At 42.9% G+C, this 26,153-nt stretch overlaps 2 protein-coding genes across 11 annotated transcripts in view; one reads left to right on the forward strand and one right to left on the reverse strand.

Moving 5' to 3' along the window:
- The window catches only part of SLC25A15 (solute carrier family 25 member 15), a 39,975-nt gene that overhangs the window by 127 nt on the left and 13,695 nt on the right, over nucleotides 1-26,153 (reverse strand). For 4 of the 10 annotated variants that reach the window (XM_075139717.1, XM_075139716.1, XM_075139714.1 and 1 more), the window contains exon 9: nucleotides 23,173-25,537. In XM_075139717.1, the coding sequence (XP_074995818.1) occupies nucleotides 25,413-25,537 (125 nt within the window). In that variant the 3' untranslated portion in view covers nucleotides 23,173-25,412. Of the gene's footprint in view, nucleotides 1-19,139; nucleotides 20,244-20,548; nucleotides 20,632-23,172; nucleotides 25,538-26,153 lie in introns of those variants that run through there. The other 6 variants (XM_075139715.1, XM_075139713.1, XM_075139709.1 and 3 more) reach the window with 4 other exon arrangements.
- On the forward strand, nucleotides 78-20,540 carry LOC142077709 (phosphatidylinositol 3,4,5-trisphosphate 3-phosphatase TPTE2-like). The gene is made up of 19 exons (XM_075139704.1): nucleotides 78-550; nucleotides 1,382-1,471; nucleotides 3,506-3,583; nucleotides 5,921-5,968; nucleotides 6,698-6,859; nucleotides 7,275-7,394; nucleotides 10,211-10,310; nucleotides 11,122-11,185; nucleotides 11,713-11,777; nucleotides 12,355-12,415; nucleotides 13,321-13,402; nucleotides 13,485-13,573; nucleotides 14,760-14,821; nucleotides 15,776-15,856; nucleotides 16,911-17,016; nucleotides 17,667-17,764; nucleotides 18,145-18,240; nucleotides 18,725-18,795; nucleotides 20,301-20,540. The coding sequence occupies exons 2-19, from the start codon at nucleotides 1,422-1,424 to the stop codon at nucleotides 20,401-20,403; spliced, it is 1,536 nt and encodes a 511-aa protein (XP_074995805.1). The 5' UTR covers nucleotides 78-550; nucleotides 1,382-1,421; the 3' UTR covers nucleotides 20,404-20,540.

A 26,153-nucleotide genomic window follows, 5' to 3' on the forward strand; every position in this document is an offset into this window, starting at 1 on the left:
CTCAATGTCATGTGAAAAACCCAAGTGGTCAATGTTATGCGTCTGTGCCTTGGATGGAAGCAGTCGCTGCCACAGGCCGTGGGGGCCTGACTGGCCCACAGCCCGCGGCCTACCTGCACCAACCCTGTCCCGATCGCAGGCCCCAAAAGCCGCCATCCCACGGGAAATGTATTAAGAGGCATGAAGAGCGCAGCAGCAAAGCCTACAAAACGCGATGGCCGGGATTTGGGAGAAGGCGGCAGGCACTGCTGGGGCGGGCTGGCTGGCGGCCTCCTCGCTCCTGCAGGCCTGTGCGGGCCCAGGACGGCGTGACCCCGTTGCCCACCCGTTGCCCACCGCCCGCTGCTGCTGACTGCGAGGTGACGGTGGTGTCGGGATTGGTGGCGGGGCCATCGCCATGGCAGCGGGCGCGCCCGGCCCGGCCCGGCCCGGCCCACCCGGCCCGGCCCCGGCCCAGGTGCAGCCGTGCGGCACCGCCGGACCATTTAACCGCGGCCCGGCGCGGGGCTGATGTGCCTTCCTGCTCCGCGGCTCGACCTCGCCTCGGCGGGTGAGTGGGGCTCCGCAGCCCGGCCGGGGTGAGGGAAGGCGGGAGGGTCGGGAGAACAGCCCTCAGGAAGTTTAACGCAACTTTCCGCTGAGTCCGCGGAGCGCCGGGGGCGGGTGTCCGGGCTCGACTTTGAGCCAGGCGGCCGGAGGTGGGCGGCCGCGCTGAGGTGAGGGCGGTGGGGGGAGAGGGAGCTCCCGGGGGGCTGGGGCCACCGCGGGCTGTCCCCGCTGGGGCTGCAGAGCCGCAGGCTCCGTGTGGCGGCCGCCGGGCCGGGGCTCGGCCTGCGGGGCCTCCGCCGGGAAGGGGTGCCGGCGACTTGCCGATGCCGGCTCCTCTCCGGGGGAGCGGGGAGGCTGCTGGCGGGGCCGTACCCGCCGCTGTGGGAGCTGGTTCCCTCCCCGGGACTGTGAGGCTGTGCCCGAGGCAGGTCTAAGGGAGTAGAGATGCAGGGGGACAAAGTGCGGGCTTCCCGTCGGAGGAGCTGATGTGTGCCGGGAGCTCTTGGACCCGCTCCCCGGGGTTTCCAGCCCGCGCTTGCCGGAGCAGGCTGGGGCTGCGCCCCTCCCAGAGGTGCCAGGTGGGGCTCTTGTGTGTTTCAGAGCTTGAAGCTGGGGCAAGTGCTTCATCGTGAGGTAAAGATGCTGTTTTAAAGTTATTATCACTGTGGCATATTAGGTATAGGCAAAAACCCTTCATCACACAGTGCACTGACTCTCGCTAGCCTTATAGATAAAGACTGTGCTTTGTCAAATATCTGCTGGTAATGTGAGTGTGAGGCTGCTGTAGGATGCTGGTATTCACTGTTTCTTGTACTGGTCTTTCGTTAATTAGATGTGCTTCTCTTAAGACCAGCAGAGCAACAACAGGCAGAATGACAACCGTGAGGTATGAACAAGGGGCAGAGCTGACAGAAGTGTCCAGGTGAGTGAAATGAACTGCACCAGTGTATGGGTTTGGGATTGGAGTATGCTGTGTGTAGTCACCTGTCTAGAGTTTCTGTGTGCTTTAAATATAACAGAGAGAATAATGATGAAGTGCTTGAAGTTTATATAGCATATAGTCTTTGTATTTTCCCCCCTCCCCTTAAAATGCTGTTGTCTGTGAGGAGTGGTATCTTTGAGAGAAACATGCTGTTGTGATTGACTTCTTACAAGTAGTTAAAAACTAACTAAGAAGTACAGAGCACCCAGCCCTGGTATAATAAGCTCATGGCAGTGAAGCCTGTTCTCTTCTAGGCTCCAGAGACACTCTCGAACTCCCTTCTAGAGCAAGGTGCTCCTGCTCGCTCTCCTTAAAAGCCTCAAGTCTGAAGTTCAGAGTGTGTGAGGAGGAAATAGGTTCTTCTAGTATATCTTCATTTTCTTCTCTTCCACCCCAGTAGTCAAATACCAGACGTAGTAGCTTGTGGCAGAGAGCTTGTTCCAGCTTGGGCAACAAGAAGATGCAGAGTGCTCAGCAAAACAAACTCCCTCTGAGGAAAGCATTATCTAAACTGAATTTTTGTGTGAGAGCACAGTGGAAACAATGTACTCAGACTTGGCTTCTGTTTTCTTTTTGTGTTAAAGATTGTCTTCCAATCCCAAAACACTACTGTTGCTCATTCTTACTTTGGCCTATTTTAATCACAGTAGATGATAAGAAGGTGGCATTTGGTGCACTTCATATGTCTACAAGTATAAGCAAGTGACTTGCAGCAAAATTGCTGTAGCAGCAGCAACCTGCTTTAATGAGTGAAGCATTTCAGCTATACAGTAAGTGGAAACTCCCAAGTGAATCCCATAAGAATAGCTGGGAAGCAAAGCTGAATGGCCAAACGTCACTAGAGCTTTGCTTTAGTTCTAGGAACAAAGTGAGGATACTGGTGTCTGGAGATACTGGAGCTGGAAAATTAGCTTTAAATACCAAAATTGTTGGGGGGGGGGGGAGCCATTCCTCTTTTCAACCTGATACTGAGTGCAGGTGGTGAACTATCAGTATTGTAGGAAATGCATCATTAAACTTTTTGCTTAAAAGGGGGTTAACTCACGCTGCAGAAGCAGTGCTGGTGCATGGGTCCATTTTGGAGGATGAAGAATACTTGGATCGTCTGAGTCGTTACACGAATGCTTCAAACATGCTAGATTTCCTCAGAACAACATGGAAACATCAATATTGAATATGTGTATGTAGTTTTCCTGCCCAAGAAGCAATGATGCCAGAGACAGAGCCACAGCAAACACTGTGGCTGTGCTATTATGCAATGCAGTATTTCTGTGGAGAAGACTGAATTAGAAACTCCTGGATTTGGATGTTACACTTTATTTTCTCTGAAGTCATCATGTGGCCTTCAAAGCTTCTCAGGTGGCTGAACAAAAATTTGATCTAAAGAGATCCTTTTAAGGAAGTTATGGCAAGCAGCCACTACCCCCAAAAAATGCTGTTCTAGCACTAGCTCAGCTGCTGCTGCTCTGGTCTTCCAGTTTCCTGTCTGGTATCCTACTCTGCACAAAAACATCTCTGTGCTATGGCTTTTCCTGGCAAAAACATTCATTCTCTGAACAAGTAGTTTACTGTAATGGCATTAATGTCTTTTGGACTTTCTGAAGCAATTTTGCATATGCATGTTTCCAGCACTTCCAGAGTCTGGACTGGACTGTTAAGTCCTCAGCAGACTCTTGGATGCTCTACTTCAAAGCCCTTTATCCTATTGCTGAAAACATCTGTTCCCTTCCTCCCCCAAGAGAAACTTTTGAAAGATGGATTGCTAAAGAGAACTTGGTCAGTACAAGCCAAGGACTTCTGCTGTGCCAACATATGGGAAGTCTTTCTTGTCCTGGTACTATGCCTGTTTTCTGACCCAGACTGCTGCTCACTCCTCAGCTGACAGTTAATAGTCTTTTCTCTGGAACAACAGAGGGTAGCAATGTATAAAGTTGACATCTGTATCAGTATGTGACTCTGTTATTCTTTTGCCAGCTCTCCAACAGTAGAAGAGCCCACAGTAAAGATTGATGATGGTCGTGATGAGGATAATGAACCAGACAGCTGTTCCAAGTAAGCTAATGATATACTAAATGTGTTGCTTACCCCCAAAAGTGGAAACCTTTGAGCCAAAATAAGAAGGCAGATGGCTTGCTGAAGTGGAGATAAGCCCAGTAAATCACTTGATATCGACATTTGTTGTAGTACATAATAAAGACAAGCAAGTTCAGGAAGCTTCTTTATGCCTCTAGAAATAAAAGCCCAACCCAAGAACTAGCTACAAGTCTATCATGTTATGGAGAATGCATAGTCCAAACTGCATTGATTAAATTTTCCCAAAGGAATGAGTTTGGGAGAGCATAGAAGAACAAATGCTGGTGTGAAAATGAGTGAAGGAGTATCTGAGGCAAATGATAAGCATCATGCCCTTGTCGAGACTAAACTGTCTGAACTTGCTAGTGATTAACTCTGTTCTTGAAGTAGTTATTTTCTAACAGTGTTTAGCTCTTGTCACCAGATGACTAAGTATGCTATAAGAGTTAGTAAAGTCAGTGACAAGTGAATAGACTTGTTTCTCTGTTCTTGCAGCCCAAGAGCATGAAGATAAAGCCTCTTATCTCAGTTCTTCTATGTGACAACTTGTCTTTCTAGAATTCAGAAGTTGGCGTTTACAAATGCATTTCACAAAGGCTTTAAGCTAAGTATGTGAGCAAATGTGCCACATTCTCTTCAGCTGATTTAAGATGTTGGCAGGCCAAATTGGAGTGGTATGTATATATCTCAGTCTTCAGTGCACCTAATAAAGGCACTTGTCCTTAGACTGTGGAAGTTGAAGTCTTGGTGTACCTACTGCATTTGCATTGTAGGATTGACGGGGCAAAGATATAGACCAACAAATTGTTAGTGTAATTATTGCAGTGCTTCCTTAGATATTAGTGCTTCTTCAGACATTCTAAATGCAAGGAGAACCTCCTGTATGCTAGGCTGCCTTCAAGACAAGACTTGTTATTACATCCTTGACTTCCATGGGAAAAGTGAGTACTACTAAGTGTAACTTCCTGCTTAAGGATGCAGGTGTTTGCTGACTAGACCTTGTTTCTTAGTTTAAAGTTTGAACTTAATAATGAGAAGTATGGGCTAATTCAATAAGCCCAGCAAGATGCTTCCTCATCACTTCAAAGATACCCTGCCTTGTCTTAAGTGGAGTTATTGAGGTGTTAAGGGTATGCACCAGGTGGAAGGCAATACTCAAGTTACCCTAGAGGAAACAAGTAGCTCGGACAAAACCGCTGGGGTGCAATATGCATTATTGAGCTGACAAAGACAGTGGTTTCTCTAATGGTGATGGGGAGGGGGAGTGTAGTAACTGTATATAACAGGAAAGATAGGGTAGATACGTGAACAATACCAAAGGAATCTACCAGTACTTTTTGTCAGTATGTCACAACTTTTGGTAGGTCCTACTGTTAGTGATATACTTGAAGAAGGTGTTTTCTTTTAAGTGTCTAAAAAAAAAAAAAAAGACTCGGTGCTTACAGTAGTTAAGTAATCCCAAGATTACTTAACAGACTGGCAATCTGTTTTTCAACAGATTTTCTGTTTTTCTGTCAGAACTTGGGGTTTGCAGGTAATTGCTTCTTAGTTCTCGGTGTAGCTTAAGGAGACTTTCAGCTAGTAGGGTAGTTACACAAAGGCCTAGCTTTAAACCAGAAGGCTTAAAGCATACCAAAGAGGCAACAAATCTTCCGTAACTGAAAACAGGAGCTGGAACCCTGCTAGGGCTGGAGATAACTCTCACAATTGGAAGAACTTAGCTTCAGTAACTCACTTTCTTAAAAGGCACTTGAGTCTTCAATCTGAAAACCAAGCCAATATTGCCTTTTAAAGGTAGAAGGGGGATTTGTCTTCCTTTATTCTAAGAGCACAGAGCAGTAGTGGAGCTATTAACAAGTGCAGCTTTTTCCAGGTCTGTAAAAAAATCCTTTGATATAATAAACTAATTTCTTAAACGAGATACCTTAAGAGATGTTTATCCTTTAATTTTCCTCTTGACCAATAGCTATTATATAAGCTCACTTCTTAAAGCTTATAACTGGGCATTAAGCCAGACTTCTACTGTCACTAGAGTTGTGACACTGAATAGTGTTATGCATAAGTACACACTGCTGTACTTCTAGCATCTGTAACTGATGAATACTACTTCTAACAAGTGGTTAAGTATTGCTTTCAAGTACTGTCTTAACCTATATACTTCATGAATGCAACTGAATAATCTCCTCTTAAAGAAATCACTACTATACAGAATTCTAAAACCAAAAAAATGTGAACAAAAGAATGTAACAGTGTTCTTGTGGCTAATATCAGTAGCAAAATGTCACTTGTCTTGATGTCAATTCTCTTCTCTTGCAGTGCAATTAGGAGAAAAATTTCCCCATTTGTGATGTCATTTGGATTCAGGTAAAAGAACATGCTTGCAATGATATAGGCAAGGTAGAAATAGTCCTTATTTGTAAATCCTTGTAAGAACTTGGAGAGTTCCTTGAACAACAGTGACTCCAGCCTGCTCTGTCTGGAAAATACTGAATCCCCTATCACCCCCTGAAAAGGTGACTTGAGAAAAGTAGTTTGATTGGGAAGGAATCTTAAACTGATATGACTACATTCTCCAAGGATAGCTGAAAGTCAACTGTAAATGCTGTTGACTTGGATAAAAGCTCTTTAATGGCTTACTCCAGGCTGTGGCAGCCTTTGAACAACCAGTTGATCAGTTGTATGCAGTGAAGGTGCTGAAACAAGGTAAGCCATTAAAGACAGTTATTTTTAAGGGACTATGTTAAGTCATGAGTGGGAGGGAAGGTGAGTAAGCTGAAAGACAGCACTGACACTTGTGTGCCTTAAAGCATTCAGGTTTGTACTGCTTCTAGGTAGCTGTGGAATTATGTGTTAATAACTACAGCTGAGTCCGAGGTAAATGTACAGTTCCACATGGATGATGTACTCTGTGCAAATTACTTTAAAAATGCAATTTGAATCCTTCAACTGCTTATACAAGCAGGCCTCAATCTATATATAAGAGAACATGCTCTTGCTGGAACAGCTTAAAGCAAAAATCTGAGCTTGTGCTCTTCAGTCAATAAATGTCAGCAATTCGTTCCTACCTCTCAAGTTACATCTTTCTTTTTGCAGAGTATTTGGAGTTGTACTTATCATTGTGGACATTATAGTCGTGATTGTGGATCTGGCTATCAGTGAGAAGAAGAAGGGTGTTAGAGAGATTCTTGAAGGTGTTTCCCTGGCAATAGCACTCTTCTTTCTCATCGATGTTCTTCTGAGGGTGTTTGTTGAAGGGTAAGGCATGGACAAAAGTTAAGTCAGTGTGGGAAGCCCTCAGGCTAGTAAGGAAGCAATACTTCAAGCTTGGACTATGAACATGAATGCCCTGTAGCCTAATTGTCTGGTCACAGACAATGGCCACATCTTTTCTTGGCTGTGTATATTGGCTGTTACCCTTCTATAGAATAATCTGTAAAGTGCTTTTAGTATAAGTGAGCACTTGGCAACTGCATCAGCTTTGCTGTGACTTATGTGTGTAGACCAGGTATAAGATGATTTTCTTAGTGAGTCTTCAGTGCTTAGTGTTAAGAACTACTTCAGGAGACTTTGTGTCTAGCAGTAGTTCTGTATAGGTGGTTCTCTTCCTGAAGATGTGTTTCAATCTTTGCTATCCATATGGGCATCTGTCTAAAACTCTCCTTTGTTTCAGCTTCAGGAACTATTTCCGGTCCAAACTGAATATTTTGGATGCATTCATAGTGGTGGGCACTCTGTTAATTAACATGACATACTCCTTCTCAGACCTTGCTGCAGCAGATCAGATACCAAGGTAAGAATGTCATGGCAGCTATTAAATGTGAGCTCTCTTTTCTTGATAGTCTTGTAAGAATTTCCTTGGGAACCTCTAAGCTAGATGTGTGCATACTAGATCATGAATATGGCTGTGATAGTATTTCATGGTACAGACTAATGAAGGATAGAGACACCTAACTTTGGTCTACAGTTATACTGTAGATTGTCCCTGTCTTGAAGGCAAAGATGATCTAAACATATCAGTTGGGGTAACTAAAAGTGAATATTGAGGCCATTAAATGCTCTGACTCAAGCATTTTTCTGGGGGAAGGTGTGCAGCAGCTCTGATAGAGAGGAGAGTCCGAAGAAGGTCAGAAAGAAGAGTTGGATTATAATAGCAAATGGAACAGACAACTGAGGGAGGATCTCCATCTAATGGATCTTGAAATAGAAAGAGTTGTCATACTGTCTTGTTTCCTCCACCTTGCTTTCCCGAAAGCCCCATGGTAACATATGTTGGATTTTTCAACCATGCCCTGGGGAAGGGAAACATGCTGTTCATGTGCATAAGTTAATTCAAGTCATATTTCCATCTGATTTCTATAGCTTGATCAGATAACCTGTGAGAGGAATCCATTCCTGATAGAGACAGAACTATAACTCTACAATTAGTTATCTGCAGTAGGTTTGAATTAGTGAAACTTGCTTGCATCAGCCAGGGGAAGAAGTTGAGCTTTTTTTTTTTAAATCACCCCCCCAATTCAATTGGCTACTGGGCACAAGGGGGAAACATTCTTCTAGAAGAAACCAACTCAAAGTCTAGTTATTGAAGAATCCAGAATTGGACAAACATCTGGAAGTACTAGTTGTCTCTTCAAATGCCAGCTAAACTCAGGTTTCAAAAAGTAGAACTGTCAAAGGAATAGCTTTTGCACCCTCAGAATCATAAAAGGCTGTTTCCTTCTAGGTCTTTTTAAACATTAATCTGAGTTTAATGATTACTTCCCATCTCTCTGGCCACATTTTTCTAAAGCAGCTTTCATCTTATGGCAGCATCCAGTTAAAGGTAGGAGAAACAGCACTGTGACAGGGTAATCTGCACTGCTATCTCTACTAGGCTATGTTAGTAGTAGTCTGATCCTGCGCTGACCCATCCTGTTATAGATTGGTGCGTGCAAGTTCCTTGTATTCTGACTTGCTGAAGAATAGGCCTAGAATAGGCTTTTGGGTCATATAAGAGAGTTCACACTGATGCTCTCAGAAGTTACTCAGCTGGGGCCTACCATGTCATCCATGCAGTTCTTGAGGTCCTCTGTAAGGCTTCTCTTGTTAAGGCCTTTTCAATCCTGTTCTGACCAAAATATTACTACCTGGTAGTAGATGATATCTCAGACTTGGCCAAATCCCAAACCTTGAGATGAGATGGTCTTCCCACCTAGGACTCCAGTAGTGTCCACACAATCCAACTAATTCCCAGTAGCCTACCTGGGGTTTATCACTTTTCTTTCCTCATAGACCTTCCTCAAGAAGCAAACAGCAAACTTAAAGCACCTGATACATCTCAAAAGCTGCTCAGATTCTAATTATTCTATGCGGATGAGAGTGTATATGTGACAAGGGAAATTTCAGTGGCAGTCCATAGATGTAACATGCCCTGTTGGAGGAGTATGGTCTCTATTTCTAATCTGGTCTAGCTGGGTGTGCATTGGGATGAGTTACCTGTTTCTTTGAGGTCTGACCTATAAAAGGACATTGAGGAATGAGAGCTGGGTATCAGTCTGGGAGCTAATACTTAACTGGCTAACTTCCTAAAGGGCAGAATGTGAACTGCTTCTGTCTTGAAGAGCTGCTCCTCACAGTTGTGGTTCAGGCTGGGGAGGGGGGCTATGGAGTCTTCACTCCAGTGTTGGTTCATCTCCTTAGCTGCTAGCTCCAAGGGAACTCTGTTTTGAAAACAGCAGGGTGATCCTGGACTAGGAAGGAGTTGGGGGGAAAAACTGAAGCTTTCCTCCAGGTATCCAGGACAATATTGTCTTGCTGACTTTAAGCTCCACATCAGTGGAGAGCAGACTGTCTTCAACTGGAGGTGATTGAGATAATGTTTCCATAATATTTGTCCCCCTTACTGTATGTTTTCACCAGGAGTCTTACCTAAGTGTATCAGGACCTGAAATATGTGCATGTGCTCCTTAAAAGTATATGCTCACATACCTCCTTAAGGAATGAAGTTAGTTTGCCCTAGTCCCTAAGGGTACGCGAAAGCAGCTGCCCCTATTCAGTTGTTTCAGTAGAACTGCTCACATAAGCATCTTGCCTGCTTCAAAGTTCAACAGCAGTTCAGAGTTCCTCAACCCAAATCATCTGTTCAAATTGCTGAATGATTAAACACAGGGTTTATACTGATCTGTTCTCAGGTTTCTTAATCAAGGCATGATGTGTATAGCCTGTCTAGTTTCTCTTTTCAGCTACTTTTCAGGTGGCTACTTACACTTAAATGTATACTCGAGATCAAGCTTCAAGGAACAAGAATTTGGGAATAATAACATAGATAGCGTTAAGGGAATTTGTTGCTTGCTAGGCAGAGGTTCCTGTGAAAGTCTGTTCGAGCAGGTAGAGGGTTTCCTAGTTCTGTTAGCTGTTTGGAACATGTGCTCCCAAAAACAACTCAATAAAACCATGGTGTTCTTCAAGCATGTTCTTCTTCTTTCTCCAAAATCAGCCTGAGAAGTCCTAGTTCAGTATATGAAACAAAGCTTTAAACTCTCTCTGAAACAGCTTTTAAATAGCTTTAAGCTTTGCATCTAAGTTTAATTGAGTTCATTTTCTTTCACGGTGAATCTGACTCTCATCTAGAATGGTTACTATCCTCCGAGTTCTGAGAATTGTCATCTTAATAAGAATATTTCGCCTGGCTTCACAAAAGAAGCAACTTGAAGTGGTGACCAGGAGAATGGTAAGTTGGCCTCTTAATATATCTAGGCTACTATTACTACTTCCAGCTCTGTCTCCTTCTCCAGGCAGCCATCAATGGTGAGTAGCAAGACTGCCCACAGCCTATTGGTCTGCAACTGATAATGTTGCCTAAGCAGCAAGTCTGTTCAGCATCCCTGACAGGGTACCAGAGGTTTGCCTCCAACTTCAGTAGAGCTAATCATTCTTAACTTGCTTAAGTAAGCAGCAACTTGACCTGGAAGGCCAGCATATCGAAGTGATTGCAACATTACCATGTGTCTCAACTGATAATTTCTAGTCGGTGTGGTATATAGACTGTTTTCCCTCACATGGGGAAGGATAGGAATTTTAATGCTTCTGCTGTTTATTCCAGGTGAAAACAAAACAACCTAGCTGTTGAAACCCTATCCATTGTAAATGCCTCTTATTTTCATCAGGGTCACTAAACTAGTACTTGAAGCTTCAAGTATGTCCTCTTGCTCAGGAATAAGTAGTCATAGCTCCTTCCCTCAGCCCCCAAACACTCAATTAGCAATACAGATTCATGCTGCAGTCTGCAAAGAATCTGCAGTGTTTTTTCCACTAGAATAAACTTTGATACTTCAGGGTAAAAATTCTGTATGGAGCTTCTACCTAAAGCTAACACAATAAATGTTATTCTTGGCTAATGCTGTGAACTTTGCTATAGCAAAATGAGGCTCTGCTACTCAAGACTTAACTTCAGAGTCTAGATGGTTGGTTTTTCCTAGTAACAGGCAACACTTGATCTTTAGCATTCCTTTGGAAGACTAACTCTACTCTTTTTTTGGCAGGTCTCTGAAAACAAAAGGCGTTATATGAAAGATGGCTTTGATCTGGATCTCACTTATGTTACTGGTTTGTAGAAGCAAAGGACACTTTGCAGCATGTTACATCCTGCTAACACTAGTTATTCAGTTAATAAGTGCTTGACATGAAATACAAGCAATATTTTAGACTAATGAAACTTAAGTATGAAGTCAAACCAGGCCTACTCCTTTTCTGTGGGATTTTGAAATATGGATTCCTGACTCTGACACTGTTCTCAGAGATTAGCCTTCTGGGAGAGAGGTTGTACATGCTGTATGTAATGATAGAAATTCCTCTGAGACTTAGGGAAGCTGAGAAACTATCAACTAACTCATAGTATTTTTGCCTGTGATTCTATGGAGACTGACACTTAATGGTAGCTGATGCTTCAGGAACCATTATTCTCCTGCTCTAGCTATACTAAATGCAGAAGAAAACCTCACAGAAATGGGTAGGTGGTTCTCTATAATTAGGGTAGAAATAACCTGTTTCATAATGATGTTGCTCTCAATCATGTAGTTTCTACATGTGGGGAGAGTTCCCTCTGTTACTTCTGATTGCTGTCTCTTCCACAGATCGCATTATTGCAATGTCATTTCCATCTTCTGGGAAGCAGTCTTTCTATAGAAACCCTATAGAGGTAAAAATCTCTCAACTACCAAGTTCAGTATTTGTGAATGCTGTTTTTCTTCTAGTTTCCCACTAATTTGCATGTGTGACTAGATTGTCAAGTCAATCCTAGTTCTGCTGTCTTGGCTGGTTGGAATAACTAAATGATGGTCTCCACTGTGCTGCACTGCTTGTGTTGTAGTCTCTTAGCTAAGCCTAGTGGGATGTATCTTGCAGTGTGCACACACTTGTGCTTTGTTGCTCCTGTTCCTTGAGAAGCTTCAGAGAACCAAGTCAGTTCTGTCCCAGGCTAGTCATAGTATGAGTGATGAGAACTGTATACTCATCTAAATAAAGATGTTTAAAAGGTCTGCATTAATGCCCTTTAGAGCTATGCTGCCTGATATTGTGGAAAGATAAATATGTAGGGCAGGGAAGATAGTCACAGTAGTACTTTTATTCCAGACAAGAACCTGAGCTATTGGGCTGGAAAGGGCTGTTTATGAATACAGTTGCTGACCCCGCTTGGGGGATGGGGGATGAGGTGGCAGTGGAAATAAGGAATAGAGCACTAACTACTCTGAAGTCATATCTTGTTATTGCTTTAGGAAGTTGCAAGATTTTTGGACACCAAACATGCAGACCACTATAAAGTCTACAATCTCTGCAGTAAGTATGTTTAGCTGCTGACTGTATTGAAATACTGCTAAACAAAAAAAACATCTTTTCAAGGTATGATGCTGGCAATACTAGATCTCCAAGAACTTAGTCTGTCAAAAGTACACAGCTGTCTCTGACTACCTTCTCTCTGGAATGTGGCTATTGACTTTGAGCATCTAATGTATTGTACCAAAGCTTGCAAAGGAGATACTGGATGCCTTGCAGTTTAGACTTCCTTGCTCATGCTGAACAATTACTTCAGTGTTCCAAAACTTTTACTAAAGAAGTAGAAAACTAAACCTGGGCTAAAACTTGGGGTGATGTTGAAGGATTTTTCTAATAAAGGCTTAGAAGAATGAGGTGAATGAATAGTTAAAAGCTCTTCTGTTTAGAGGTGGCTAAAACAATGAAAAATACTTCAGGAACAACTATCCTGTGGTTTCTGCTCTCATAGTAAAGCATCAGAGCTGGAAGCAGACAAGGTATGATATAGAAGCATTGATACTGAAGTCCTGAAAAAGTAAAACTGTCCTCTAGCCAGCAGTAGATGAGGAGTCACAGATGAGGAGTGTGGTGTTAGCAGCTCCTTACAACTTTGTAGGTGGTCATTGCTGTGGTTGACCCTGACAGTACTCAGAACATTAACTTTCAGATTCCTAAATAACCCCTATGGAAGGGAATGGCCATCTGGGCCGGGAGATGAATTTTCACTTAAAAGTGAGAGGTGTGAAACTAGAAGCTAAACAAGCATGGTTTTAGCCAAATTATCTTGTAGTTTTTCCACTTTGATCTGTCTGTTTTTACTACTGTACTTTAAACACTAGTATATGCTCAGACCAGCAGTTGTCACAAGCCACTTTCTTTGTTGCAAGTTTGTTCCCTTTCCTGGCATAACTCCAGATCTTTCCTTGTAGGTGAAAAAGGCTATGACCCCAAGTACTTCCACTATAGGGTGGAAAGGATTTTTATTGATGACCACAATGTCCCAGCACTACGGTGAGTCTTGTCAAGAAATATGTACATCATCATAGTTCTATGTGGGCATTTGCTTTGATCCACTAATTTTCCTCTTATCTAGGGACATGCTGAAATTCACTGCCAGTGTCCGTGAATGGATGAGTCAAGATGAGAAGAACATCATAGCGATTCACTGTAAAGGAGGCAAAGGTAGGACTTCTCATGTGTAATCTGTGTATGCTACAAATTACATATTATTCTTATCATGGCTGCTTTGATGTAAGTATGGCCTTAAGCCATAGCATGAGATGGGTTTAGAGTGTAACTTGACAAATTCTGCAGACACTGTGATGACTAGCAACAGTATAGTGCTGTGTGTTTGATATTACACAACCCCATTTCTAGGTAGCCCAAATTGGTTCTTAATTTAAGCTGGCATCTGATCTCTTATAATGGTCTTCAATAACTTCCTGCTGTCCTGACTGCAAGGACAGCAATCTCCCAGGAGAGGCTGCGGATAGGGAGCTACTTAAACTGCTACTATCAAAAGTGTTAAGCTGCTGCTTTGGCTCCCTGGCAGCCAGTCACCCACACGGAATATCCTGCACTGTAATATACCTCAAGCTTTTTAATTTCTTGTGGTGGGGGGGGGGTGGAATGTTGTACATACTGCTGGATCTTAAATCAAGATACACAAAGTATTATGTGATTGAGTACAACGTAGTCTTATGGGAACAGGCTAGTCGAAGCTACTGCACGTGAGCTGACCTTCAGGTGCTATCTGCAACCTGTAGTAGTGCAGGAGCTGTTGAAGTGCATAGATAGCTGTACAAATAAGCCAAACTTCCCTGAGATCATCTGCCACATCTGTAGCTGCCTGCTGTTACTGCTGCAAATACTTGGCTTAAACCAGGTGGTTACTTAACATAAATAAGGCTCTTTCCCCCACTTGGAACCATAGCTTAAAAGGTTTTGCAAAACTGAACACTGAAACTACCTGCAGGCCAAACCTAGCTTGAAGAACAAGTGTAGAGAGGGGTGATTTGTCCTCTGAGATTTTAAATTCAAACCTGATGCTATATTGGAGTCTGTGTGCTAGCAGTGTGTACTTGACTCTATCCCCTGCTAAGTGGAGTATGCAGATGCTGGCCACCTTCCTAAGTATCTGTAGGAATACTACAAAAAAAGCAGGGACTGCTTTCAAGGAACAAGATAACAAACGGCAGTATCTTGTCTTTAAGTCCCTCTTCCCAGAAATAGAGGCACTTGACTACTCTAGTGTCACTTACCTCCTGTTATCTCTTCTATTTAAAAAATTATAACTTCATCTTCACAAAAATAATCCCAAATACCTTTGAATTCCTGTAATTCAACCTGTCTCTTACTTCTAATACAGGCAGGACTGGAACAATGGTCTGTACCTGGCTCATAGACAGTGACCAGTTTGAGAGCGCAAAGGTAAAAAATGGTGTTTATTTTCTGATTCTTCTAGTATTCAAAATGCCCCTCTAGAACCTACTTCATTGGTGAAATGCACTAATACTCTGCAAAAAGTCTATACTGGAAAAAGGATACTGTGAACAATCTGTTTTACAAGAAAGTTCTTGCAAATCTTGCTACTATGTAAATTCCTTTCTAATGAAGACTATTCTTGATCAGGAAGAACTGGGAAAGTAGAATTTAACGGGATACCAACTTTGAAGCTTTTTTTGGAGGCATAATAGACCTAGGATCTTGAGCAACAACTTTCTTAAACTGTAGATGGCTTCTGAGCATGCTCTACTAAAGATAGTGTTGCAGTTTTTAAGTGTAATTTTTTTCCCCAACCTCCCTCCAAGTAGTGTGAGGCATCAAGAATTGTCTTGTCTTGACTACCAGCATCACAGCAAGAAGCCCTTCGGGGCAAAGGGAGAAAGATCAGCAAGTCCCAGCCAGGACAGATGCATGTGCTGCTTTAGTATTCCAGGTCTGGTATATCAATCTGGAGACCTGGGTTGCAGAAGGCCCAGGTCACTCAAGGTAGTCTGGCCAGAGTGTGTATCCATTTAATCGCTTGTTTTTCTCTGAGTTTGGTTTGTGAAGATCAGAACTAATGTTCAGCTTGGTGTGCCACAGACCACTTGAGAAATATAGATGATTCTAAAGCAATTGCTTAAAAAGCATATTGCTCTCCTCATTCAATGAGCTTTATGAGCACTTTCTGATGGATGACAGACTTAATGTATCTAACTTCCTAATTAGTAATTTCTTATTCTAGTTAAAAGCCTCCTTTAGAAGGTACCAAAACAACTATTGCATATTTTCACTTGTATTCTCTTATTGGAATTGGCTAGTGTAATTCTAGTTCACTATCCATTTCTCAGGAAGTGGTGGGATGAATATCTTAACCCTTGAAATTATCTTCCTACATAGGAAAGTTTGGACTACTTTGGGGAGAGAAGAACTGATAGAAGCACAAGTACCAAATTTCAAGGAGTTGAAACTCCATCCCAGGTAAGCTTGAGCAGGTCCAGTAACAGTAGCTAAGCCTTGTGAGTGCTTACACTACCACACCTCCCCTGCCTTGTTTCAGAGATGTAGGTTCCTACTAATACTTAACTCCTGAACTTTCTGTACTCTTTCTTTAAGGGTTGGAAGACTAGCAACTGGTAGGGTTGCACTGCATCTTCCCCCTGCTCCCCTTTGTCCAAGAACCTTCCTCTATGCCTTTCTCTGCATAATATCATCAAATCTGAATTATGGTATGTAAGATAACAGAACCAGTTAACCAGTTTCAGTCCAACCCCACTCTTCAAGCAGGGTGAGCTAGAGCAGGCTTGCCTAGGGCTGTGTCCAGTCAGGTCTAGAATTCTCCACAGATGGAGACTCCACAAGCTCTCTGGGCAACTGTTGTAGTGTTTGCCCACCCTCACAGGAGCATGACCCTATAAGACAATTGGGCTGTTTATCAGGGATGCACTGAAGCCTGCAGCCTGGCCTGGTGAGGGCTATAGCATTAATGCGGCTGAGTGGAGGAATGCATCCTCTAGAGACTGCATTCACAAGGAAATACTAAACAAGTTACTGCCGCAGACCACAGTTTGGGGCTTTGCGCAGTTTGATTCACTGTGTACTGTGAGATTCAGAGGTGTGAGGTGAAGCTGGTGGCAGAGGTGCTTTAGTTGCTGGTTATAAAATAGAATGGAAGTACAGCTGCCCTTCAGAATGTGCTTCTGTAAAATGTAAGTATCTTGTACATTTAAACATTCTGCCCCGTAAAAAACTACAATATAAAAGCTCCTCACCTTCTTGCTGAACTCAAAAGTACAGAATTCCTCTTAGAACATGAAGTTTAAATACTGCTTAAAAATGTAGATGTTGAAATTTGTCTAGAGGATTGTTTGAACTGGGGAGGGGAAGGAGAACAAATGGCTACTTTCTTCTTAACTTTGGACTTAGGAGAGCTAAGAACTTGGCGTAGAAGATCTGTTTAATCCTACTTCTGCCTAGAATTAGTCTGTGCGGGGTACAGAAACTGCATAATGTGTCTGGGTTTTTTGCATTACAGAGTAGGTATGTTGGGTATTATGAGATCCTGAAAAACAAGTATAACTTGAAACTCCCACCAGAGAGACAACTCAAAATAAAAAACCTCAAAATCCACTCTATACATGGTAAGAACTCTTGAATTTGGGCATTCCTCTATCTGGTAATGGTTTCCTAGTACAGGTAGCTGATCTCTACTGTCTCTCTTGCTAAGCCCATGATAGGAATGGAGACTTACTGGGATTTGAGAACTCAAATGGCGCAGTTAAAATACAATGAAAAGCATTATGGAGTGCAATTGCCCCATGTGTTCTGTCACTTTCTGAGTGTCTAGTCAAATGCTGGCTCACATACAATCTGCTCTGTTTTGGGAGGGGAATCACTTTTCAAGTGAGATTAACTCTATACGTGGAACTGGATCCACTAATGTTTCTCAGCTTGATATACATATCTGTTTCTGTACATATGTACTGGTAATTTTGATAAAAGGCTGGAAATTCAGCACTACTTGTTCAAGGGGACTTCAAACTGCTGTTCTTGTTCAGTAGACTCTACATTAGCCTGTTCCTGCTCCACTAGTAGGATTCACTGCTACTTCAAAATACAGCTTTCAACCACTGAATCTTGAGCTACCTTTTAGGATTTGAGTTCTCTAAAGCCTATAGCAAGGCATTCTGGAGAGAAGGCACTTTTGAATAGGATTGCGCTTGGTTTTGATGGCCACTTGTGTTTCCAGCTAATGTATGTACTATGGTATAACGCAACTCTTTCTTCCTAGGAGTTGGGAAAGGCAATGGAACTGATATGAAGGTGCAGATAATAGTGAGGAAGCAAGTTGTACTAGAATGTGTATGTGCCAGTCAAGGAAACTGCAAGGTGAGAGTACTGTGAAATTGTGTCAGTTGAGTCACAGAAGCTGAAAGCTGACTTATAGGTCAAAAGTGTCTTCCTGTAAAAGTTGAATACTGGACATAAAACTATCTAAATAAATGGATGCTGTAAATTCTGAGAGAATGAAAAAGCTAAGCTTTGCTAAATCACAGGAAAAGTAGTGGTAAGATAGTGAAAGATTTCCCTAGAAGTCAATTAAACGCAATAGCTCACTCTAACCTGAGTAGCTTCAATTGTTGGCTGTTATTCTAGCACTGCTATTGTATTTGTATACCATGAACGAGTAGCTAGGTATTGTCATGCGTTGGTCCCTTGTCTCTCTGCAGTAATTCTTCATAAAAGTAATACTTTATTCTGTTATCCAGCTCTTCTTTGATTCTGAAAGTGACTCTGTAGTCATTGGCTTGGAAGACAGCCCTGTTATAAGTGGTGATGTGAAAGTCAGATTTGAATCATATTCTGTAAGTATAACAGCATGAAGACCCTCACTTGAGTATGAGGAGAGGCTGCAGTGCAAACTGCAGCTGGATGCTGGCTGTGCTGTGTGGGGCAGAATCTGTGTTCTTCCCCAGTGACTCCTGCCGTGGGGGCTGGCCCCTCTGTAGCAGCCGTTGTTCCACCTCTGTGCAGTAAGTGATGCAGCATCAGCCTGTGCAGGTGGGGGAGGCATCTGGCTGTTCATACAGTACGACCAAGACATCTTAGTTGAGTACCTGCTGCTTCTAACATGGGTCTCTTACTTCATCGCATTAAGTTTGAGTGACCTAGTCCTGAAATAACTTCAGTGAAAATAGTGAGCTGGGTGTGATATTGGGCTCTTCAAGTGTACTGACTCTGGCACTGTAGCTTTGTAAACCAAACTACTGAGGACAGGTGGGTACTGTTGCTCTGCAAAAAAGAGTCCTATTGTTTAATGGAGTCCTTAAACAAGGTCTTTGTGTTTAGGATCTCCCAAAAGGTTATGATGACTGCCCATTCTTCTTCTGGTTCAACACTTCCTTTATTGAAAATAACAGGTAAGTGATTATAGTGACTGCCTTCAGACCCTAACTTCTGGTGTCTGAATAGAGTTTAAAGTTCCTAAACACGGTACTGAAAGCTAAGATAGCTGGCTGATCTTAGCTTCTGTGTGGGTACTGGTCTCTGACTCTCAATTGTAACTTGCGAGCAGGCAGTTGGCACACACTTGCTTGCACTGTGCCAAGTGTTTTAAACATATGTGAACTCTTTTTCGTGATCAGCTTAATCCATTGGACTCTTTCCTCAGCACTCTAGGTGGTGTTAATGAATTTGAATCCAAAAAGGTAATGCTAACTATTCAAGCCTAAGGCAACTCTGCCATCCTATATAGCATGGCTGACTGAGAGGCTGGAACTCATTCAGCAACTTAAGCAAACATTAAGACCAGAGTTAGAGGTACTGATGCTTGGGACCCCAAAGAAAGGCTCTTTAACTTACTGCTTCTCATGCTTTTGTTAAAGTTAGAAATTACTGGTTTGTTCTTGTTGAGACTGGAACTCCTGGTGGAGCGCCAGCCAGAAAAGTTGGGCTTGTCTGTCTTGCTAGGGGAGTGATGTAGAAATGCAGAGACAGGAGATCCTTCTCTTCTGTCTACCAAACTTCACAGATTTAGACAGAGGAACAGTGAACTTGACATATGAGATGTAATTGCTGTTCTTTCCATGACTGGAATAGGAAGAACAATTTTATTTAATTGATCTCATCAGAGCATGTGGAGAAGTAGCCATGAGTCTATGTTCACAACTCTAAACTTAATATGCTGAGCCAGCAATGCATCTTGCAGTCTAGGTGCATACATCTAGTTAGACCAAACCAGTGCCAGGAGAAATGTATCCCTCTGGTCTGATAGCCCTGCAACAGTGCCACTCAAAAGTTTCACCTAGGGCTAGGGAGGATGCCCCACCAGACCTTCTCCTGAACACAATTTAGTAGAGACTATCTTGCTTTCTGCCCAGAGAATTATGGTAGACCTCAGGTGGACTAGGTCTGATCAGAAGTGAAACTGCTGCTAAGGCAGTGCTCCTATCTTTGTGCCTCTAATTCAGCTACAGCTGATGTGCAAGTGCCATTAAGTGATAACTAGACATGAATTTGGCAAGCGTTAAAAGTGGAGACCATGCCTGATGAGCTTGACTGAGTACTGAATCAAATCCTTGCTGTTAGGAAGGTCAGTTATTAAATTCCTGCCACTTGCATCCCATCAGGAGGCCTTGAGCTGAAGGTAACACTAATTTTACTCTAATAATCTTGCATTGTAGGACTCGGGGGTGGGGGACACAAAACAAACAAACAGAAAACCCCACAAACCTATCAGGTTGACTGTATGTTTCTCAGACTACTTCAGATGCAAAGCCCTGTGCAGGCATGGCTGATGTCTGTCTGAATTCAAGATCTGGGGCTGTATTTAATATTCCAGGGCTGAGCTTGCAGTTCTCTTGGCTGGCTGAAAGGAAAAGCATGTCTTAGCTTGTAAGATATTCTCCTGAATTTTGTCTTTCAGACTCTACCTTCCCAGGAACGAGCTGGATAACCCTCACAAGTCTAAAATGTGGAAAGTCTATAGTGAGACATTTGCTGTGGAGGTGAACTTTATTGAGCCATAAGGGAAACACGTAAAATTAATCTCTCTTCCTGGAGAATGTTTTGCTGCTTCAGTATAAACTGAAGCAGTCTCATTTTGATGTACTTAATGTATTTCTGTGTAGATACAACTTCTCAATAAACTTACCTGAAGTTCTGTTGTGCAGAGCAATAATACTCTGAAGAGTTATTGTCAGCTGACTGTCATGTCATGTTAATGAGCTGTTGGATCCTTTGGAGCTTAGATGTCTCTACATACAGTAGATAAAGTAGGGGTTACTTTATTAATCTAAGACAATTGTCTGTCTTTAAGCAAGAGCATTAACCTGATGGTGGGTGGAGACCAGCAGTCTGCAGAAGACTGGAAAAATCTGACACACCTTCCCTCAGCATCGGGGTTTTCCACAGGTCAGTAGAATATAGGAATTTGGAGGGAGGAACAGTAATCTGGCACAGGCAGACTAATACTTCTTGAGTAGAAGTCTTGGTATCAAACCACTGTTCATCAGAAATCCATGATGTAGGGTTTTGAGCAACACCTGGCCTGGGAGCTGATTGTGGGGGTTGGAGACTGCACAGCTTCTCTGCCACTATACTTCCCCACAAAGGGCTGAGATGGCATATCAGCTCATGAGCATGCCAACTACCTGGCATCAGTTAGCCAGGCTTGCCTTAATACCTGCATGTGATGGGTTTGATCTGTTCACTTGCTCCTTTGAGCTAATACTGCAAGTGCTCTTTTGACCCTCTTGAGCTAGACTAAGACCTGTAATGCATGGACAATGCTTGTCCTGCTTCCAATTGTTCTCAGCAGTGCAGCTCTTCAAGGAAGATTTGAACAGTCTCCACAGATGTGAAACGTGTTGAGGTTAGCTTCTTGGTTCTGTTGCTTCTTTAGAATTTTTACTGTTAGGAACCAAGAGCAGAAGGGGACTGACATAGCTTTCCTTAGCTAATGGAGGAGGCAGAGAGATCTCCTACCTTCCAGGTGCTTACTTGAGGGTAGTGTCATACTATGAAGTACATGTGTGGACTAGAGTTTTGCTATTGCTGTGTAATTACTTGGTATTTAGGAGCTGGGGCTGTTGGAAACTCCCGCAGAGTTGGAAGCTGCTTCTGTCAGCACTGTACTTCAAGTGTGGAGGTTGAAATGTGTCTTCAATGACGAAAAGTGTTCCACCAATTGTTTGCAGTTGTAGGTGCAGGATAGAGTGAGCCTGGGTCACTTAGATATTGTGAGTGGAAGTAGCTGGAGGTCACGTAGGCCAGACTCCTGTGCAAAACAGGCCCAGCTAGAGCAGGCTCACACAACCTAGTTCAGATCTATAGATGGCCAAGGATAGGGATTTCACACTAACCTTAATCTTATAACTACTTTTCCTTCCTAGTTGGAATTTCCCATGTTCCAAGTTGTGGCTGTGTTGGCTCTTGTCCTGCCCCCATATGTCTCTCGGAAGAGCCTGGTTCTATCCCCTCCCATGAACAAAGCAACTGCAGACAGCAGTAAGATCTCTCCTCAGCTTTCTCTTATGGGTGAACAAACCCAGTTCCTTCCATCATCTGTCCTGGATGCCCTCTGCTTGACTTGCTCCAGTATGTCACTGCCTTGTATTGGGGAACATGAAATTGGATGTGGTATTCCAGATCCGCTCTGACAGATGCGAGAGGTACGAGCAGAGGGTCAGAACTGTCTGATTTGCTGGCTCCAGAGCCTGCTGGTGCAGCCTAGCCTTTGCTGCAAGGGTGAGCTGGCTCGTGTTCAGCCTCTGCAATGCTGTTTCCCAAACTGTGGTGTTGCTTCAGAGGCTGCATGTGTTATTGCATATAAACTTAGTAAACTGCCCCTCAAGGTTAAGGCGTGCTGGTAAAGTTAATGCAACCCCTGCATCTTTAGCTTGAGAAAGGGAAGAAATACCCCCTTACACCTGTGAGACCACAGCTGTGTCTAGAGGGCGATGGAGCAAGAAGGCACTTAAGGCCTCTGTGTCCCCACGGAATGTACTGGGAGCTGGAATAGGATGCCATTTTATTGCAGCTATAAGTGGCTGATGACTAAATTCCTTTTGGCTTAGCTCTGGCAACTGGATAGGGGTGTCCTAGGATGCCCTTTCTAACTGCTTGCAGGGCAAACAAGGTGAATCTTCTTCCTGGTTATGAAGTAAGCTAATCTCCTGATATAGCAGCAGTGAAGGCTGTAATAGCAAGAGTCAGATTTTTCTAGCTGAAGCACACAGTTAAGTAAAAACTATTATATAAGCAGGAATGAGTAACAAAATACCTGTATGAGAGAGATACTGCATCTCTCTTCAGAGATCCAAGCACCACTGCTCAGAAGATGGTACCAATAGTTCCTATCCTCCCTGCAGCAGTGAGCTTCTCTGGCTTCAGGGCAGTGGACACTCATCCCTTACACATGTGGAATTTAGGTGACCTGTGCTGGGACTCCTGGTGTTCTTCTGACTGGAAGCTTACCCTGGTAATCAACCACCTAGAAACCTGGAACTTGAGTTAAGCCCTAATTTTAGAACTGACTTTGGTACTAACAAAGCACCAGGCCAAGGTTAACTATGTGCTTTATTTTCCATAGTAGATTATGTAAAATCTGCAGTTGTTTCACAGCACCTTGTTATAGCTGGCACTTTCCCTTCAGTTTTGAGGGCTTCATATATTCATTGATTGCAAAAAGCCTCTTCCTTTAATGCTGGAAGGGTGGTGATGCCAACTTCAACCTCCCTCTGCTCCTCAGCTAGACAAGCCTGGTAAGTGGTGTTGCATAAATAGTCAGGCACTCACTTAATCAAATCAAACTTTATTCCCATGAATTCCTATACCAACATATGAAGTTCTGAGCTGAACAACTGATACATGCATACAGCTTAAGCAGCTGTGAATGAAAAAATTACTGCTTACTTAAACTCTCAAAATGCATGTCTATTATTTCAGCCACCAGCTTTCTTGCTGTAGGTTCAGTTCTAAATATCCTGCTTCTCTTGAAGCTTCAACTTTTGTATTAAAAACTGCAACCATCAGCTTTAAAAAATGAAAGCAAAGACAAATCTAAGAAATAGATTGAAGTATTCCACTGATATGGAGTCAGTCTTCATCTTTTCATAACTATTAGAAACATATACAAATATATTGTTTCTCTTGGGTAGACAACTTTGAAAAGAAGGGGAAGTCTAAAAATTCTTAAAGCCTCACCCTTGTACCTGAATTATATAAACATTTGGCAGAAATTCCTTTTAAAGTACTGACAATGTACAGTATTACTGCCCCTAGTGTACCAGTCAATCAAGGTAAATTGATGCAACAGACACTGAAGATTCTTCAGCCATGCCCTGCTTGTAACTGCTTTTTCTCAGAGGTGTATGAAAGTGAGATGAACAGTTCCAGCTGTATGTGAAGGCTGGGGGAAGCAAGAAGAGTTTGTGGAACTGCAGCAATCACCTTTCATCAAAGAGGCTGCAACAGTGCAGTGGAATAGCCCGTCTGAGTGCATCCTGGCTACACTGCAAAAGGCAGCAGGTATTGAGATGCTTTCAGCTATACCTAAAGCTTTTTCCTGCTCTGGGATCTGAAATGGAAGCTGTAACATGCAAAACTGAACTGTTCCAGCTGTGACTGTTGTCAGTCACTCACAAGTTGTGGTTGCTGTGACAAGTTGCTAACCACGATGTAGCTCAGTTGATATTGGTGGGTAAAAGAGCTCTGCTAACCCCAGAGGGCAGCTTGTCTGTGCCTTCCACACAGGTGGCTTATCACTTACAGCATGCAGGCAACATCCCTCTGTACAGCTCCGGGCCTGAGTCATGAATTGTGTTACTGCGAGACCTGTTTTGCTTTCTCCCAGGATAGGCAATAGCTGCTTCTTACAAGGCAGAGCATGCTTGTATAAAGAACATCCTACTTCAAGAAGAAGAAACAGATCTAGAAATAGATGTTATTGCATCATTTTGGATAATACTGACTAACTGCATGTTTAATCAAGTAACATGACCAAGCAGGCATGCCCTCCAGGTCTGAAGGTGATATGAACTATCCAGTCATACGAGCTTTTTCCACTCAGCTGAAGAGACACAGCAAGCGGCAGGACTCCAGCCCAAGTAAGTGCTACACCACAGAGACGTCGGTGTCAGTTGTCTTTAAGAACTCAGTTCTGGCTTTCTGCTCCTGTTCAGCTTCCTGTCCTTCAAGCACATAGACTCATTCATGTCAAGGTGACACAAACAGGAGCCTGCACAAAGTTACAATTCTGTGCTCTGAGCCAGCAGCTATTTCCAGCAGTCTCCCTTATGTTAAGTGTACTCCAGCACTTCTCAGAAGGATTTAGAAAATAATAAAATGCTACCACCCACTTGTTACAAATGCTACATGGACTCCTTAAACCCAGTAACTATATGTTTTTAACTCAAATGCAGGCATATTTCAATTCTACATCGTACAACATAGGGAGTGAACACTTCCTCCTTCTATAGGCCCATCCACTGGGACAGAGTACACAAGTCAGACACCAATTGCCACGACCTTGGAAAGTCACAGAGCAGAAGGGAGCTGGAGAAAGACAGCAGTCTAGCTGAGGGATATGTGGAAGTCAGTCATACTCAGCAAGATTAGACAGGACTGGTTATTTTGAGTCAGATGCCTGCCAGCAACAACGGGAAAAGTTAACCACCACAGCATAGATTTTAAAACAGTGTTTTGCCTTAAAGAAATCACAGCCTATTGCTGCATGTTACATTAAACTCAACAGTTCAACATAACTCTTTTTAGCACCATTACAGGTCAGGAAAATACATTTATGACATGCAATGTACCTAGGGCAGAATCTGCAAGATGGAGACAGTTCTGCTGGTCCAATTCAAGCAGCATGTACACATCTATAAAATCACCTGAATTTAAAAGATTACAAATCCTAAACTGGAGTTGAGTTCCTAAAATTAGGTCACTGATTTGGCCCTGTTCAGACCATGATGTGATCTACAGGTTTTTCATCATTTATTTAAATGATCCTTAAACAACCTTTTGTTCTCCATCAGTAAGAATCTATTTGTTTCATCATAAGTTTCCGGCTGTACTCATAGGCAAGGAACAGTGCCCCATTGGCCAGGAATGCTCGGATCATAGTTGGCTTTAGTCCAGAATACAAGGCAAGTACACCTGGAAATGAAATCAGAGCCAGTTAGCAATTTATTAAAATGCCTATCTGCATCAACCACTATGCTTTTACCTTCGAAGGATACTGAAGTAATGCTTCTGCTTGGAGGGGCATGCACACACAGAGAGCTGAACTCACTGGTATAGCAGCTAACCATCCAGTGTTACTGGATATTGATATAGAAGGAGTATCTAGAGTTGTAACATGAATTTAGCCATTTAAGTGCTTATGTTAGAAGCTTATCTCAGATATGACAGTCTTCAGAAGACTAGCTTGGTCACCTGAGGATACAGTTCACAGCAGCTGTACCACAGCTGGCAAGGGGACAGAAACAACAGCAGGACTATGTTGGAGCTGTGCCTCAAAACAGATTCCCGCTCTGATGAGTATCTTCCCTAGTAACAGGGCCAGGACTCATATCTGCTGCCACATACATTCTTACACCATCTTCTGAAGTGCCTGGTGCAGGCCTTTTCCAGAGATGAGACACTAGGTAGATGCCCTAATTTGCCAGGCTAGATAGGATTGATTTATCAAACAACTCCCAGTCCATCATATATTAAATTCTAGAGAAGGAAAATTCTATACTGAACTTAACCGGTTCTTTCAATTTTCATG

Source organism: Calonectris borealis, chromosome 1 (genome assembly GCF_964195595.1).
Source record: "Calonectris borealis chromosome 1, bCalBor7.hap1.2, whole genome shotgun sequence".
Classification (NCBI taxonomy): domain Eukaryota; kingdom Metazoa; phylum Chordata; class Aves; order Procellariiformes; family Procellariidae; genus Calonectris; species Calonectris borealis.

Bases quoted from the DNA above. Each gene is read 5' to 3' on its own strand.
- LOC142077709 (XM_075139704.1), top strand. From the start codon at position 1,422: ATGACAACCGTGAGGTATGAACAAGGGGCAGAGCTGACAGAAGTGTCC. The intron at 11,778-12,354 runs GTAAAAATCTCT...TTATTGCTTTAG, and splicing joins TCTATAGAAACCCTATAGAG to GAAGTTGCAAGATTTTTGGA. The intron at 15,857-16,910 runs GTAAGCTTGAGC...TTTGCATTACAG, and splicing joins GAGTTGAAACTCCATCCCAG to AGTAGGTATGTTGGGTATTA.